This window comes from Protopterus annectens, chromosome 2.part0 (assembly GCF_019279795.1).
Source record: "Protopterus annectens isolate FY-2018-M chromosome 2.part0, PAN1.0, whole genome shotgun sequence".
In the NCBI taxonomy this organism is placed as follows: domain Eukaryota; kingdom Metazoa; phylum Chordata; order Ceratodontiformes; family Protopteridae; genus Protopterus; species Protopterus annectens.
Genome location: NC_056728.1, coordinates 1,421,538,398 through 1,421,557,706, shown reverse-complemented (window position 1 = coordinate 1,421,557,706; position 19,309 = coordinate 1,421,538,398). Strand labels below are relative to the sequence as shown.

Genomic DNA, 19,309 nt, shown 5'->3' with positions numbered 1-19,309 from the left:
ATATATATAAAAACATCAGGATGGATAGCAGCATCATTAAATATGAACAAACTAGTTAACACAGATTTTACATACATATGTGCTCACATCTCAACTGCTTACTACAAAATGGCAGTCAGGCTCACACATGTTCAGTGTTTATACATTTGTGCAAGCCTTTTGTTAGCTTCATAAAGGTATATACACACCTATTGAGCTACATAATCTAACTATAGCCCTCTGTATTTTTTCAAAAAATTTTCAAGCTTTAAGTTTTCTGTTTAAAGTTGTGCAATGGTTCTTTCTTTGAAGTGGAAGCCTGTCTTAAGTTACTGCTGGTCAGCACAAACTCTCTATTTAACAATTGCAGGAAGTTGCCATTACTAGTAGGATATGAACGATTGCCTTCCAATCATGTGTTTTCCTTATCGGACTGTTGTCCAATCACATCACATGTTCTGGTTAACACCTCCAAATAAGGAGCATATAGTTGTGTATGGGATCCCTTCAATGGAAGACATGTATTTGAAGCTACATTTGAATTATTCAGTGTGCTATACTTGTCTTGTAAAATAACTGAGTCCATTTTAGCGTTAAGCTGTGTCAGTAAGGAAATAGGCTGAGTCAAACTCATTATCCTCATTGGGGTTTGCTTGCACATCACTGGTTCTTTTTTTCTCCATATCACCAAAGTATCATCAAAGTATAAACCTATCAGTTCTCTCTTCCATGTTCACTCCACCAATGTAGGAATACAAAATCCAAACAAATATGAAAAAACAATGACAACACAAAAAAAATAGATGACTCACACACCACAAATCCCTTTTCTGTGAAAAGAACACTAGGAACACAGATGTTGATTAGTGCTTTTGTTCCTTTTAATAATTACAACAGAACTTTACCAGATAAAATAATGTGTCATATTCCACCTATTTATACCAAGACAAACCAATCACATAACTTTATATATATATATATATATATATATATATATATATATATATATATATATATATATATATATATATATATAGCTTTATTATTAAAGTGTTAGTAAGATTTTAATGTGCCTTTAAATGGAAAAGGGTTTTAATTAATAAAATTACATGATTGGTTTGTCTTGGTATAAATAGGTGGAATTTTATCTGATGAAGTTCCATTGTAATTATTAATGGGAAGAAAAGTGCCAATCCAACATCTGTGTTTGTAGTGTTCTTTTCACAGGAAAGGGATTTGTGGTATGTGATTCAACTATTCTGTTCTTTTTGTGTTGTCATTTTCTTTGGGTGGGGGGATTTGTTCAGATATAATTTACATATATAATCATATAAAATTTTGAAAATAATCTGAAAGCTGAAATTTGAAACTTGGTCATGTGTACTTTTGAAGGTTTTTTCATATTGCATGTTATTGGCCTCACTAAGACTACCTGAAGTGACTCAATTCATGGGTCAGAGATGAAATTTGAGAGTTTTATTGCTGAATCAGTATATCCATTTTGATATAAAGCAAAGTAGATTTTCATTGTGTTTGAATCTGGGATGGGAGAATGGAATTTGAATTAAACACATTGTGGCTTTTGAATACAATATAGACTATACACACACACAAACACACACACATATATATATATATATATATATATATATATATATATATATGTATATATATATATATATATATATATATATATATATGTGTGTGTGTGTGTGTGTGTGTGTGTGTGTGTGTGTGTGTCTGTATTGAATCCATGGAAATAGCAAGGCATTCTCTTCAACCTCAGTAGCATACACATTTTTATGAAGTAGTTTAATAAGCTAAAGGATTTTTAAGTATTTTGATATTTGTCATGTTGAGCTTTACACAATTTTAGATATAGGCACTTGTACTTTAAACATTAATTCAGAGCTTTTATAGATCTAAAAATATGTGTGCATCTTTATGCATGATATATATGTGCATTGATTTCCCTTTTGTGTTATAGTTTAGTATGATAAGATTACATGTCACCAGTACATTTACAGATGTCTTTATCTCTTCAGGTCACACTTTATTATACTTATTTATTTAGAGATCGTGTTGAATGAGCGAATAATTTTTGAATATTTAATGAGTAAAGTATACTACTACTACATAAATAAGTATATAATATACTATTTGTTGGATTGTTTAATATTTCTGATTAATAGAAGAGGATTATTTAACTTTTATGTAGTAAAGGGGGAATAGTTTTAAATGGTAAAATATATGAATAATTAATAGTCTCATATTATTTTTTAACCTATATATATTATATTAATTATTTGTAAGTTTTTGTAGCTTTGGCTAGTTTTTAATGGATTTTTGGCGTTGTTAGGTAGAGCCATTTTATAGTAGTTTGTCTATTCGACAGGCAAACGAGGAATTGTGGTATCCACTGTAGGTTATGTTTTATTAGCAATATATATAGTTATACTTGTAGATTCGTCTTTGATGTTATTTATGAGTTTTAGAAGTTCAATTTGTAGAAATGAAGAATTCAAAACAATGTGGAATTTTAAGATATTGGAATACTGCATTAGAGTCTTATATATAATTAAATTAATATGGTGGATTAATGTGTCATATTATCTTTTAAAATAAATCCTTTTTAAATACACAGTATGGATAGTTTTAATATATTATATGTTAATGCAAATGTATTAAATAATGGCAACAAAAGGACATCCTTAATGAAATATCTAAAAGTAAATAGAGAAGACATTGTATTCTTGCAAGATACTCACTTGATAGATAAAGATATACAATACTTAAATAACTTAGGTTATGAAATGTTATTGTCTGCTTCTTTTAACAAAAGGAGGAGAGGAACAGCTATACTTTGGAGAAAATCTACTTCAATTGCTAAAGTCATGGAATCCATTAATGACCACAAAGGAAAGCATGCATTTGTAATAATTAAATATAAAACAGTGTAAGAAACTTCTCTGTGTGGAAGACTTTTAATCCATATATATCTAGTTAATCACTTTATATTAAGCAGATCATTTAATGGTAATAGAAGTAACAAACTTAAACTTGTCCTAAGTCAAATACATCTCTCTCTCTCTCTCTCTCTCTCTATATATATATATATATATATATATATATATATATAAATGTATATATGGATTCACTTTATAATCTCGAAATACTGAAATGTTGAATTTCAGTATATCAAGAACATAAATTCGAACCCACAAAACACCGACAGCCTAAAACCACAAAACTTAAAACTGCGAAATTTAAAATCCCAAACCTAAACAAACCATACACCACACTACACATACACTGCACTACCCACACTACCAAAAAAAAACCACACACAAACATAACAACACACATCTACAAACCTACACTACAAATAAGCAGATGGCCAGCCCTCCTGCACTCCCCTACTTATATATATATTCTAACTCTGAGATCACACCAAACATTAATAGACTGCAAACTCAAAACCAGACATTCTACAGTCCCTCACACACACACACATCACATACATACAAACACCACCACAGTCAACAATTAAACACTCATACTTTTACCTGCCTACTCTAACCCACACATACAGCTTCCAAACACACTCACATACACTCAAACACTTACCCAAAACCCTTACAAACTTGTGACTTACCTTAAATTCCACCTAAATCCAATCACAAAACTGCACATCAATCACACATACACTCCACGTCACATACTGTTAAAGCATAACTACGAATTTGATATATCTGGATTCGCGGCTATGCACTTTCGATGACATTTCAGTATTTCAAGGTTATAAAGTGAATATATATATATATATATATATATATATATATATATATATATATATATATAAAATTTGAAATATTATACAGAATTACTAAGTATTCAAAAGTAATCCAAGCAGGGTAGACAGCCTGGTACTGACTGCTGAAAGGCTAGAGTACACTGTAACCATGAGAGTAAAAACCTTTTGATCTGGAGGAAATACAGAACTACGACCCACATTTTACAAAGCTTTAGTCAAGAAAATAAAAATATCATAAGGTATTTTAGCGCTTTCATTCATTAGCTAGTGTTGCATGGCCAAACTTCTTCAGAAATACAATTCTTGACTTGTAGGTTCATGCATTTAAGACTTTTCTCTGGCTATTGAGGGGAAGGGATTAGTGCTATTTTATCTGATCCATTTTAGTAAGCTTTTTACATTTAGGCTCCCATTCAAGCCTGCAGGCGTGTCAGCCTGAAGTTTCACCTGCCATCTAAGTTCTCTGACTTGCAGCTGGGGGTTGGTATCACCATGGGGGGTGGTGACTTTTTCCAGGATTATGAAAAGGAATTTAGTGCAAACTGGGCTGGTATATTTGTATTTTGCTAGAGTGTTTTTAGTATCTTGGTTTCTAATGGCTTGGTAGTGTTTCTTGATTTGGTTGGCTTAGTTTTCTTACTGCTTTGCCTACATAGTAGGCTCCACATTGCTCACAGACTGCTAGGTACACTATGTCTCTAGTGTTGCAGATGAATGCTTGCTGGAAGGTGAAAATGTGCCTAGTGGATTTTAGGGTAAAGTGTTCCCCTTTGGCTATGTACTGGTAGCAGATGCATTTGCCGGAGCTGTACATGGCTGGAGGCCTCCAATCATTAGGGTGGTGATTGGGGTGGGCAGTGTCAAACATAGCCTTAAGAGATAGTGTTCTCTTGTACCTGAAGGCTGGGGAAGGTCCCAGTGCTTTTTACAGTTTGTAGCTGCTTTTAATGATCTCCAAGTTGTTTGTCAGCATAGTTCTGATGGATTCTGAGTCCAGGGAGATTGGCAGGGGGAAGCTGGTGCTGTCTTTCGAGGCTGTGTTTCTCTTCATGTTGTGGTACCTGTATCCTAATATTGGAGGGTATCTGAGGAGTCTTTTATCTGAGATCTCCCTCCGGATACTGTTGATCAGTTCCATGGGGTAGTGCTTGTCAATGAAGAGCTTGGCTAGGAAGTGACATTCTTGTATGAATATTTCCTCTTCATTGACTATGCAGCTTAACCACACAAACTGAACCTTTAGTATTTTCTTCTTCATGAAGAAGAGATGTTGGCTGGTGTAGTCAAGGTAGTTGTTGCAGAATGTCTGTTTCCTATGTATGTTGGAGGAAATTTTTTTGGAGATCGAGTCTAGGGACAGCATGACATCCAGATATTGGACTTTATTCCCTTTGCCTGAGAGGGTGAAGTCCAATAAGTCTATGCTGTGGTTGATTCTGTCTAGAAAGGGGTCAAGTTCCTTGGGGGATCCTTCCCAGAGGAAAAATATATTGTCTATATAGCATTTATATAGACTGGTGGACTCAAGCCATGCAAGGCTGGTGAGGATGTCCATCTCCCGCCAGCGTAGGACTAAGTTGGCATAAGCAGGTGCCATTTTGGCTCCCATAGCCATCCCTTGGAGTTGTTGATAGATCTTGACATTGAAAGAGAAGAAATTATTTTCGAGTACTATTTCTAGTAGTGAAATCCATGTTTGGACTTGGTGTAGTGGGGTTTGGGTGTAGTTGGCTAGGTATTTTCCTACAGTGTCTAGCACCTGTTGGTGTGGGATACTGGGGTACAGTGCCACTACGTCCAGCATGACAAGGGTGCTGTGGTTTGTAATTGGGGCTAGTTGTTGCATAGCATTTAGGAATTCCCAGGAGTCTCTAAGGTAGTACTGGGACTCCTGAACTATCAGGTTTAAGTAGTAATCCAGAAGTGCTGAGATATATTCCATACAGCCTGTTTCCAGTCAAAAATCCTTTATTAAGTACACAGACAAGCGATCCAAGTAAAACAAAAATAACAGAATAATAGTTTCCTTGCAAGCTTTCTAACTATATATATATATATATATATATATATATATATATATATATATATATATATATATATACACTTTTTATCAGGCAAGGGAGTGGTTTATTGTGCTGTAAAACACAGTATATTGGTATACATGTTAAATTCACATCCCTTCCCCTATCAGTGTGACATTCGAGCTGGTCCTGACCTACTTAGTAGCTGTCAGTAATATAACCCTTATGCACTTTAAATGAAATTAATCATGGTGTGGTACCTCTTATTTAACCAGAATATTAAGCCTGTAATTTTATCCAAGACAATATACTACATGGCTGGAAATATATAAACCTTAGACCATTTGGCAATCTACAAATGTGTATAAATACATGCATATACATTTTGCATGCCAAAAATCCATTGTGCAGATCAAATTCTATTTCCAAAACCTATTGTTAACACAGATCACTTTTGTCCTTCTATACTTCTTCAGGTCTGTGTACAAGAGCCCTAAAAGCTATCTACAAAAATATTATCGTATAATTAGTATTGTTATTGTACATCATATTGAATAAAGTGGAAAAAAGAATAAGAAAAAGAAAAAAAAGTATGATGACAGAAACAAAATAAGCACTAGCCAAACACCTTGCTCTTCATAAAAGACACGCAGGTTTTAAGTTCCAGATACTAAATCACATAGACCTGAGTGATCTTGAAGGAGACATCCTGAATATGCTGGAGAAATATGAACTCATGTGGCAATTAAAGCTGAACTCTTTTTGGAAGCCTGAACTAAACTACCTCTGTTCACTTAAAAGTGTACTGGAACTTAGAAAACTGCCACATTGTTTACATGATTCATTTTATTTTATTTTATTCTTCCAGTTGGTTTTAAATACTATGTTAAATCCTTTTTAATTGAAGTATATATTTTGTTTCTATCATCATGCTCTTGTTTTTCTTTTTCTTATTCTTTTTTCCACTTTATTTGAAATGATGTGTAATAACAATACTAACTAATTATACAATAATATTTTTGTAGATAGTTTTTAGGGTTCTTGCATACAGACCCAAAGAAGTCTAGATGGATGAAAGTGATCTATTTTAACAATAGGTAATGGAAATAGAATTTGATCTGCATAATGGATTTTTTGCATGCAAAATGTATATGTATATATTCATATGTATTTTTAGATTGCCAAATGGTCTAAGGTTTATATATTTCCAGCCATGTAGTTTATTATCTTGGATAAAATCACAGACTTAATATTCTGGTTAAGTAAGAGGTACCACATCATTATTAATTTTATTTAAAGTACATAAGGGTTATATTACTATGACAGCTACTAAGTAGGGCAGGGCGAGCACAAATGTCACACTGGTGGGGAAGGGATGTGAATTTAACATGTATACCAATACACTGTGTTTTACAGCACAATAAACTACTCCATTGCCTGATAAAAAGTATATATATATATATATATATATATATATATATATATATATATAGTTAGAAAGCTTGTGAGGAAACTATTAGTCTGTTATGTTTGTTTTACTTGGATCACTTGTCTGTGTAATTAATAAAGGATTCTCAACTGGAAACAGGCTGTTTGCCCTGATTGGATTACTTTTTAATACTTAGTAATTCTGTATAATATTTCAAATTATATATTTTTTATTATTTTTTTGACTTAGGAAGAGTTTAAGTTTGCTATTTCTACTACCATTATCTGATCTGATTAATATACACCGATTAACTAGATATATATGGATTGAAAGTTTTCCACACAGAGACGTTTCTTACACTGTTTTGTTTTAGGAGTCACTATACTGGTTTAGTGGGCTGTTTGAGACTTTGGGGATACCACAGAGATTACTTTTTTTGGTTAATAATTAAATATAATGACAAACTCTGTACACTAGCTAATTTTACTGGCTCCCTGAAATAGGTGTAAAAGTGGCTGAAGATCATCTAAACTTACACAAAGTCATTGAAATGGTAGTTTAATTTTAGCAGTGGATTTTAACTGCATATTTAGTATAGAAGATGCAAGTAAACAGAAGAAAGCTAAAATACTGGCATTGGCTAAAACACTAAATACATGGATTAGTAATAATAATTTAATTGATTTAAAAGCATAGGATAAGTCATTGTTCTTCATTTATTATTCTTACGTGCATGGGATACAAACTAGAACTAATAGGATTTATGCCTCTACTGAGTGACTTAATAAAGTGAAATATTTTAAAACTATTCCTTGTCCTTTATCTGATCATAATGCACTAAGTATTAATATAGTAATGAATATAAGGACATTTCAGATTATTTATAAAATTTCAGTATAAATGATGAAATTAAAAGAATTTAAGAGTTACCTTGAAGAACAAATCAAGAATGTTGTATCTTTGAATGTTAATGGTCAGGTTAGTAAATCATACTGTGGGACTCCTAACTATTGCATATTTAAGATAAAATGGGAATATGGGCAAAAAATAAAATGAAAGAGTGGGATAAAGAGTTGTTATAAATACATGATGAAATACACAAAGTGAGGCTTGAACAACACACAAAGAAATTAGCTAATACTGAAGTAATTAAAATTAGTGCCGAAATATTAAACAGTTTTAAAACATAAAGTGGAGACAGCTTTGTAATAAATAAAATTGCACAGTTATGCAATTACTTCAAAACATTTACATTGATTAGCTAATAGAAGTAAGATGTTAAGCAAAAGAGCACAAATAAATAATATCCAAAATCCTCACACTAATACGTTTACTTCTGACATAGATGAAATGCTTAATATTTAATAAAATATTCCTTGAGGTTCTTAATAAAGATAAAAATAATAATCATGATGATTGCAAAACTGACAATTATTTAAACAAAAATGTCACTAATAAACTTAATGACCAATAAATATCTCTGTTGAATAAGCCTATTACCCTTATAGAAGTTAAAGAAACTTTTAAAAAAGGAAAACATGGTAAAGCTCCAAGGTTAGATTGTTTAAGTATGTAATTATATAATCTGCTTCTGTTAAATACTTAAAAAAATACTGAGTAATGGTTTCAACTATAATTCAGTGTGACAAAATAATTATTTCTGTAGTCTTACATATACTTAAACAAGGAAAGGATAATAAGTTAGTTTCCTCATATAGACATATTTCATTATTAAATGTAGACTATAAAATATATATTTCCATTTTCTTTGCAAGATTAAGAGATATAGTAGATAAACCCATAAAGATCAATCAGGATTTATAGTCAATAGACTAATCTACAATAATATAAAAAGGGTAGTAGCTATCTTAGATGTAGCAAAAAGAATGAACAAGAAATTGGCCCTAATTAACTTAGATATTAAGACATCTTTTTATTATGCAGATTGGAAATACTTGTTTAAAATATTAGAAGTGTTTGAATTTTTCTTTACAGTTTATTTTAATATATTAAAAAAAAAAACTGTATAGAGACTCCAAACCATTATGTTAAAATTGAGTCTTACATTTCTCAAGGATTCAGTTTAAACAAAGGCACAAAATAAGGGTACCCATTGTCTCCTCTGTTATTTGCATTATTTATTGAACCCTTAGCTAATAGTATAAAAAGCAATGAAAAAATAATGCATTGTCAATTAACAGAGATTGTCAATCTAAAATAAAGCTTTTTGCAGATGATATTTTACTATTCGTGATTTAAATTATTAAATCAAAGAAATAGATGAGGAAATTGAAATTATTTCAAGAAGTATCAACTAAAGTTTAATAATAATTAAGGTTTTTATTCATTTATTAATTGCTCATCAGTGGATTTTCATGTTGGATTTGCTAATACATACTATTTATATATATTTTTGACAATTTATCTGTTTTTTTTCTCATTTTTGGTTGGAAAATTCTTTTAGACAGGCAAAATATTATATTTTGTATTTGTATCTTAATTTTAGACTTGGTAGAATATCTCTGTAACAATTGTTAAGGGTTAGTTAGTACATTTAAGAGATAATGAGATGAGAGTTCAACTTATTTGTGTATGTTAGTTCTATCCAAGCCACTGCATTGATTGTTTAAGTATGAGGCTACATTTGGATATATAAGTGTGTTTGTAACACTTGTGTCTTAGTTTGATGAAGTCCAAACACCAGGATGAAAGTGCCAAAGTGTGTCAAAAATAGCAAGTCAGTTGCAGTTTGTTCTTATTTTTTATTTGTTGTTCTCAGTTTTCTCATTTTGCCTGACTGGAATTCTAAGTTGTGGTTGGCAATATGTCATCTATTGGAAGCAGTAGATCCGGGACTACTTCAGTCCTACTAGTTGAAGAATTAAAAGACTGTATTGATAATCTTGCCCTGCTGTTACAGCAGGTTTCCCAACAAATGGTTGGTTTCACTGCTTTTAATAATAATCAAGGAAACAATGAGTTGGCCAATTGCTCTAGTGGTAATGGTGACAGCTATTCACAGAATATTGACTTTGGAATCACTCCAGCACAAAGACTGGAATTTGTAAACTGTAACTATAATAATAGCAGCTTCCAATTGTAATTGAAGACCAGAATTGAGTGTACATCAAGTTAGGCATTCCCTATAAGGCTGGTTGAACAAAACTACAGTGGTTTCCAAGGAGGATGAACATCTGACAGTGTTAAATGGATAGTTTGACAAACAACTCAATTTATTTCACAGAAAACAGGCCAAGTATCACAAATTGCAACTTGAAAACAACTATTTTAAGGACTGGGTTAATGTCAGTCATGTACCAAAGGGAGTCGGATATTGAAGATATCCAACGGGACTAACTGAAGATTCATGCTTAGACAATGACTTGCTGCAGTTATTCAATAGACATGGCTGTGAATTAATGGAATTATTAACAAACACAAGTTAAAAAAGATGGAGATTCTTTTAAGAGATATTTCAGTATTAGATTAACAATAACCCCTGATTTAATGTTTGACATAAAAAAAATATTAATATTTTGGTACTTTTGATAAAACAGATATCGTTACACAAGACATTAAAGTTAAAAAGAAAGTAATGTGTTTAAAGAAAAAATAGGTTATGATGAATGGAAAACTTATCCCCTTCCCGCTTCTGTTGGTGGACAAACATTACACTGGCAAAAGTGCAGGCAATGGTGTAAATCATAGCTGGGATGAGAATTTTGATAACCTATATTCAGAGGCAGATTTACAAAATGGATGAAGCCTTTTAGATGTCCTACCCCTCAGGAGGTAGGATCATTTATGGAACAAGTTTCAAAATGGAACATCCCATAGGATATCACAGGTTATGTGGTGGGAGGAGGAGTGATGGATATAATCCCACCTGAGGGGATGAGGGAGGCACAGAGGGAGACTACATAGGAATTAGATAATTCAATGGCGATTTCAATAATAAATGTGAATTTAAGCTCTATAATTATCATTGGTATTGAAATTAATCACAAATGGGCCAGTCTATTTGAGAATGGTATTACACTTGTCCCCACTAAGAGGGCTCATATTGATGAAGTTCTTATTGACCTCAGATTGTTTACTTGTAAGTTGAACCTTACTTTGTATTTTTCCCAGGACAATGCTAGATCACTGGTTTCTAGTCTTTCTTTAACCACCTGTACAAGACCTAGTACCTTCAATCCACCAATGAATCCCAGTGTCGCCCTTTTTGAAAAAAAAATGTAAAGATGGCATCAGGGAACTTTTGGGGAATAAAAAAAAGGTGGCTATTGATTCAACTTAAAACCCAGTGAAATTGAATTATTGAAGCACATTATTAATAACAAACAAGTTAGGATTATGAAACCTGACAAAGGTTGGGGTTCAGTGGTTATGAATTCCAATGACTATGTAAATAAAATGTTAGAGTTGTTATGTTGCAACACTTATGAAGAGGTCTCTATAAACCAGAAAAATCTATCATATCAAATCATTGACATTTTTTTGGATGAGTTATTTACCTATGGGACTATTACTCAGACATAATTTGATTGTTTAAAAACTATGTAACTATGAACATCTACTATCTTTGGTTTTCTGGAGATATATAAAAGTTTTGTAGACCCCACTCTATGTCCCATTGTCAAGGCAAAGTCCTCAAAAACTTTTACAATAGCCAAATCTATTGATATTCAATTAAAGGAGGTGGCAGTTGGTATTAAACACTGTATCAAAAGACCTAGTTAAAATAACTTCTAGACATCTCTACAATGAAAACATGATTTTGGTCATTATAGATGTTAAAAATCTATTTACAGTTATCCGCCACACCACTGGATTAGAGTGGTGTTATAATTTCTTATGAGCTAGTGGAGATAGAGAACAATTTTATTTTATTTTTTGAAGAACAGCTATTTAGACAAACAAGTGGGGTGGCTATGTGGGAAAGCTGTGTCCCAGTGTTTGGCAACATAGTGATGGCCCAATGGGAAGAAAGTTTTGTTTTCACATCACCCTATGCCAAGTATTAGTCATTTTATGGCCGTTACCTGTATGATATTATTATCTTTCAGAATTGTCCCGCTAATCTATTTCTGGAATTTTTAAAAATTTTTGAACCATACAACTGAATTTCTAAAGCGGTGGTGGTGCTGTGGTAGTGTTGTCGCCTCACAGTTAGATGTTGCTCATTCAATTCTCAGTTAGACTGTCTTCTGTGTGGCGACATGCGTGAATGGGCGTTCCTTCGTTGAAGGTTGTGCATTAGGCCCGGCAAGCCAGTACGTAAAAATCTACTGCCAATCATTAGCGGACCGGAGTTCCGCTGTGGCGAGCCCTAACCGGGAAAAGCTGAAAGACACAAACAAACAAACAACTGAATTTCTAAAATTTACCATAAATAGTTCAAATGAGCACATTGATTATTTAGACATTATTATAGCTAAAATAGAAAGGGAAAATGGTTTGACTCCAACTTTTATCACAAGCCAACTTATTCTAACTCAGTATTACATTTTTTGGAGTTGACATCCAAGACATCAAAAAAGATCCTTGGTAAAAGGGCAGATAGTGAGATTATCAAGCATGATTTCACGGATAGTGTTTTTTGAAGAATATGAGCATTTTAAGAAAATGTTGGAAGAGAGGATACCTTTTTAGGCTTACTAATCCCACATATCAGGAAATCATTGAAAAACATAATGATGGAATTTTTTTTTCCATTTAATTGGTAAGGGAAAGATTTAGTCTATTATTACAGGGCAGGAGAAGCTCAATATAGGTTACAACAAATCAATGGTACAGATTGCTTGATATTAAATCTGTGGTTATTCACAATAGGAATATTTTCACAGGTGTTAAAGACCAGCTTTAATTATTAGGTGACAAACCAAATGTTGTGTATAGGAGGAATGCTTGTGTCAAAAACATGTTAGAAAGTGTTAGAACTCCATACAGTAACAGTAGCATGAACAAATGTGGGCACTGTAAATAATGCCCCTATATTTCGGAAGATGACAACTTCATGATACAAAAGTATGGGGTGATTAAACTAAACCACACATTTAATTGTTTTAGTAAAGGGGTGGTCTATGCTGCACAATGTCAATAATGTCCCAGTTTTTATATCAGCAAAACCAACAGATCATTGAAAAAATGGATTTACCAACACATTTATTAGGTGAACAAAAAGGTGGAGAACAATGGTTTGCACAAGCATTTAAAAATTATGACTTCACATAATTTTAAATGTATGTTATTGATAATGTTTCATCTGATATGAGGGATGGCCCTGTGGGTGATTTTCTCAAATTTAAGGAGCTTAGCTGGCAACTCAAAACTAATTCTGCCAACTGCTGGGGACTTGACATGATGTCCATCAGTAGTCTGCTCCATTTAAAAGCATCCCTGCACATGTAATATTTCTTTGGGGACCACCACTTCAACATTTCAACATTTCTCCTGTATTGGATTAGGCTTTTATTCATTTATTAATAGTCCACCTGTGGTGGTTCTTGTTGGATGTTATAATACATTCTATTTATATAATCCATTCACAATTTATCTGTTTTTTTTTTTCACTTTTAGGTTGTAAAAGATTTTTTTTTAGAGGCAATTTTTTATATTTTGTATTTTTAGCTTAAATTTGGACTTGGCAGAATATCTTTGTAACATTTTTTTAGGGCTGGTTGTTGCATTTAAGGCATAATAAGATGAGAGATTATCTTAGTTGCATATGTTCTAGTCAATCTGCTGCATTGATTGTTAAGTACGAGGCTACATTTTGGAATATAACTAAGCTTGCAATGTTTGTATTTTATTTTGAAGACGTCCAAACACCCAGATGAAAGTGCTAAAGTGTGCCAAAAAATAGCAAGTCAGTTGGAGTTCGTTCCCATTTTTTTGTTTGTTTGTTTTTTCTTTTCTAATTTTTTTCATTTTGCCTGACTGGAGTTCTAATGAAAGAATCTAAGATGGATAAGTCTGCTAAACAGTTAAAATCATCCTTCAGTAAGAAATTAAATGAATTTGTGGAAGAGGAACAGAAAACTATACCATCATTATATGAATATATGAATTCTATTTTCAAAGATAAATTGACATACAAAGGAAGCATGTCCAAGTTATATAAATTAATTATAAATAATAATAATAATAATAATAATAATAATAATAATAATAATAATAATAATGCAAAATTATGGAACTCTTTATATAGTAGTTGACTGAGTGATTCAATAGATGGCAAGAAAAAAGCTTTGTTACTTAGATCAGTTATTCAAACTTCTTCAAGTTTATACTGGAAAGCTTTTATGTGGAAATAATATACATAGAATGTTTATTCCCTATAAAATCTCTAAGATTAGCAAAATTACTTCTTCAGTTTGTTGGAGATGTAGTAAAGATGTAAAAGCTGATTGGATACACATTTGTGGATTGTGAAAAATTAAATGTATATTAGGAAGAGATAAGTGTGCTTTTAAGTAGTTTTGGTCTAATAATTGTTCTTTAGCTAGATCAGTAGTACTAATGAATGCTCTACTTCCTGTATCTGTAAAAGCAGAAAATGTTTTGGGGTCTCTTGGCAGTTTCCTAGAAAATTTATTACAAAAAAATTGGCAATCAAACTCAGTTCCTACATTCAAAGAATTTTTAAATTTAACAGCAATGCTATGTAAAACTGAAAAAGAAGTGATCAGAATAAAATCTACAAACAATACTAAAACATTTTTTCATCTCTCAGCTGTTCAGATTTCCACAGAATGCCCAGATTTTTGGCTCATATTTTTCATCTGTTCCTCATAAAATGTATGGTTTTCTGGCAAATCACTGGGATGATCTGAGGATTGAAGTCACTAAATAATGGAATATATTTGATTTTCAGTCTTCAAATCCTTCATAAAATGTATGTTAAAACAAACCCTGTTATTCTAGCAACCTTCTAAGTTTATAAGAGCAATATTTAAAATATGTCCCTATTTTTGGGCCTTTGAACCCCGTTTTGTCAGGCTTTGTCCATATTTCCTGCACTAAGAGGTTAAGAGGTATGCTTTTAGTTGTTGGGATAACCTTGAAATGTTGCTATTGAAATACTAAGGCAATTAATGTGTTAATTGTATAAGATTACCTGGATGATTCAATGTATTCCTATCTCTGTATAACAGTATGTGATGTTAAAATTCTCCTTTTCTGTGTATATATTGTAAACATGTTAAATTAATAAAACATTTCTTAAAAATAAAGAAAAACTGCAACTCACATAAAAAACAGTGAATGTCTAAGTGTTCTAATACTCTTTTCTAGTCTAAAAAAAATGAAGAACAATTTGAAGCACTGTTTTATGCTGAGGCACAAACTCCAATATAGCCCTTTCAAGAGGTATAGTCCTCTCCACTCTTTTGCTAAGCCTAATCACCTCAATCTGACCTTAGTTCTCTGCCCCTTGAGAATTTTTTTTTTGTGCAACAGCCTTATTCAATTTTATATAAAGGAGTGTTTGCACTAAAAAGCCACAATGTTGCATCACACCAACTTCTTATACTGCATGTTCTAACATAAACCCAAATGTTTGGTATCATGTATATATGATTCTATCAATTCTAAATGATACAAATGTGATATTGAAGATGAAATAATTGTATGACCAATATTGTATCACATTAAAACTGATTGTGTAAAATATGCAAACTGGACAAAAACATAATTTGACTGAGATTTGCTCAATTCTGACCTTTTCCTCAATGATGGCTTCCATTCTGATTCACTGTTTTTAATTTATTTTCATTTCAGATTACATGACAACATCACTGCAAACCCTTCTGAAGGTGGCACCGTCAGACGAACATGCAGATTAGGATTCAATCCCATATAGATGAACGCAGATTACCTCCCCATACTGCAAAATGACAATGTGTTAATTTTGCCACTACTGACATTCTGGAAATATATGAGAAAAAATAGTTATTATAAATTACTAAAGAGATATTAACGTGTATAATGTACATCCACAGTGCAGTTTTATAAAAAAAATCTTGTAAATTAAATTTATCTTCATGAAGATAGCATCACGGCCTACATTTGAAACATATCAATGGATGATCTGAGTTTATCTACATAGCATTTTGTTGCAAGAAAAGTATCTCACCTGACAAAGAAGTTACTGCATTGTTTTATTACAGTACAGATTTGTCAACCTGAAAAAAAAAAAAACACTAACTGGAAATATTTTGACAGTAGATGATCACAACTACTTACAAATTATACTGCAAATTATTACATGACCATGACATTATGTACTGCTGTATTCAGAATATGAATCCTACTGTTGTTCATTTGTTAACCAATGGCTTAGCTACTGTTGTTCATTTGTTAACCAATGGCTTCTCTGTTACATTTGCTCATTTGTGATTACACTAGAATATAACATTTTTTTGTATTTTCCTTTTTGTTTCTTGAATTGTACCTGTTGAATATTTCTTGCCATGAATTGCTATACCATAAAATGTGATTAACCCACTGACAGACAAACGAATAAACATACCGCAAGTGGCATCCTGTGGAGTATCTTAACATTCATCAAAATATGCTTATTCTAATTTCAGAAGTCCATTATAATAATGTACCAGTAAAATCTAGGGAGTATAATAAATACCATTTTTTGGCAAAGCAGATTAATAATAAAATGTTGGCCTTGTGCAAACACTGAATCTGGCAATCAGATTTATATTTATATTATTCAAAAACATCATAGTATTGCCTGGAAAGCAAATAAGCAAAGGTGTTAACTGACAGAAAATAAGAACATTTTCAGTTTCCAATTATCTTGCTCTATATATTAATCATTTTAATGGATTGATTTCATTCATTTTGGAAACAGTTCATGGAACAATCTGACCACCTATAATGGAGTCAAAATCTTTGAGTCCTGCTTTTTATATTGACTCAAATAACAAGTTATTGTATGAATTCCTCATCAGGGGCTCTCCTTGACTATGAGTTATGGTATATTATTTTTGCAATATAAGCTTATGAACTATAGCATACGACTGCACAACTTTTTCCCCATTATGGATCACTCTGTTACCTTTGCAGAAACAGTAAATTTTCTATTCTTGTCTGTAAGAAATTTAATTCTTTGGTCTTAAATACTACACTCTGTGATAAATCAATAGTGCACTTTTGATAAACACTGCGCATGTCTAAAACTGGTGTTCTGTATGTAGCTATTGAAACCCAAGGTAATGTCACTGATTCCTCAAGTTGCACATTTGTCATTGATGGAAGGAATATCAGAAGTCTGTGGATTTATCTATCTTATCAGCAGGCACCTGGTTTGTATTCCAGGTCTGACACTTTATTACAGCCACAGGTCTGCTCTTCTGAGATGCTGTATTTTAGGGGAGATATTAAACTCAGGCACTAGTTACTTCATTTGGTAATAGTCTATATAAAAGTTAAAGATCCTATGGGACTCAATAATGAAACATAATGGAGATCCCCTGGTGTTTTGGCACCATTTTTATTCTGTGATTTTACTCTTTATATTTCTTTTCTCTCTGAGTCATCAGCTATGTAAAGTTCAGCTGTCAAGATGTGGTGCCTGTTACACAAATTGTAATTCTATGAACATTTTGGATTTACTTTACAAGGCTATAAAAGGAAAGACAAAGCTGTATAAAATGAAGCCTGCCCTATCTAATATTTAAATAAAGCTAGACTGTTCTCCAGTTGACTGTCTTATCTTTTAATCATTGGAATTTATATTGACTTCTCTCACAAGTGTAAAATGATTCAACGGACTCAAAAAAACAATAAATAAACCAGTTTACCAAACATATTCTGTTTTAATACCAATGAGGCAATGTAGTAACATATCTATACAAAACATACAGTAACATGGTTCGAATGTATTGACAAACTCCATTGTATGCAAAGGGCATTTAAATGATTATTATTAATGGACAGGTTGTTTCCATTTCATAGACCTTAGCTGTACAGCTGTGTAAGAATTTGTACACAGTGCATGTATATGACTGCCATAAGCTGATGTAAATGATAACAAACAATGAAATAAGTACATAATGACATATAAATGGAGTGCATCAAAAATGTAGCCATCCATAGTCATCAGCACAGATGTCATGCAGCTTGACTGCATGGTACAGTACAAGGATAATAAATACTATGCAGCAGCTAGCAAACATGTTTACAGCTACAGCAGTTCACTAGTCAATTGTATGTATGATGTATATACCTAGGGCCTGTAAATGTTATTGTTAGCATCTTACCTATCATGCCCTCACTGATAACTGGATACTAGATTGCTATAGAGTAAAAGGGTACATCTTACCATACTTGATTGATGTATTTAACAAACATATTGCAACTATAGGGACCCTCCAGCAACCAACTGTAAACACATCCTGTATTCCTCAGGCATTTACTTCATCAGTACTCATTAGGTTCATTAATGTTATGCTGCTGATGTTAATGAGTACACCTGGTGCCTTAGAAAGAGACAAGAGAGAAACAGTAGTTTGTGTGGCTTAAGCAACATTGTTTATTTTCATGAGGTCCTGGCTGCTCTAAGAGTTCACATATATGGCTGTATATTCTCCCAAGCACACAGTCCCAGAGGTGCATCAACATTAAAGGCTTCCTGTCTTTCAAATGACACACAGTCTGTGATATACATAAATTTGAACTGATATGTGTGCAGCATTCTGGCAGTTCAGATAGTTCTAACATTTGGCAAATGTAGGACCTATATGTCTGTGATTCCCCACCATGTGTGACATACCATCTGGAATATATTCTAGTACATACACTCACTAAGCTTGTAGGAAATCTTCCACAAAAAAAATTGCTGAACCAGCAAGATGTTTGCAGACACAGACTATGCCACATGTCATAGCTTGATATTATAGGAGGATAAGTTTCCAGATGTTTGCAGACTATGCCACATGCCACAATTTGATATTATGGGAAGATAAGTTTCCCAACTATATGGCTGCATTACACCAACCATCAGCAGCAGCAGGTGATGCTAATGGTGGCCACCAGTATCAGGTT

The 19,309-nt window shown here is 32.5% G+C and overlaps 1 protein-coding gene across 2 annotated transcripts in view; it reads left to right on the top strand.

Moving 5' to 3' along the window:
* LOC122793519 (cystine/glutamate transporter-like) overlaps positions 1–17,964 on the top strand; it is an 860,650-nt gene extending 842,686 nt beyond the window's left edge. Inside the window, exon 11 of one of the 2 annotated variants that reach the window (XM_044061648.1) lies at positions 16,028–17,964. In XM_044061648.1, the coding sequence (XP_043917583.1) occupies positions 16,028–16,092 (65 nt within the window). In that variant the 3' untranslated portion in view covers positions 16,093–17,964. The remainder of the gene's footprint in view (positions 1–16,027) is intronic. The other variant, XM_044061649.1, reaches the window with a different exon arrangement.
* Positions 17,965–19,309: the final 1,345 nt, after the last annotated feature.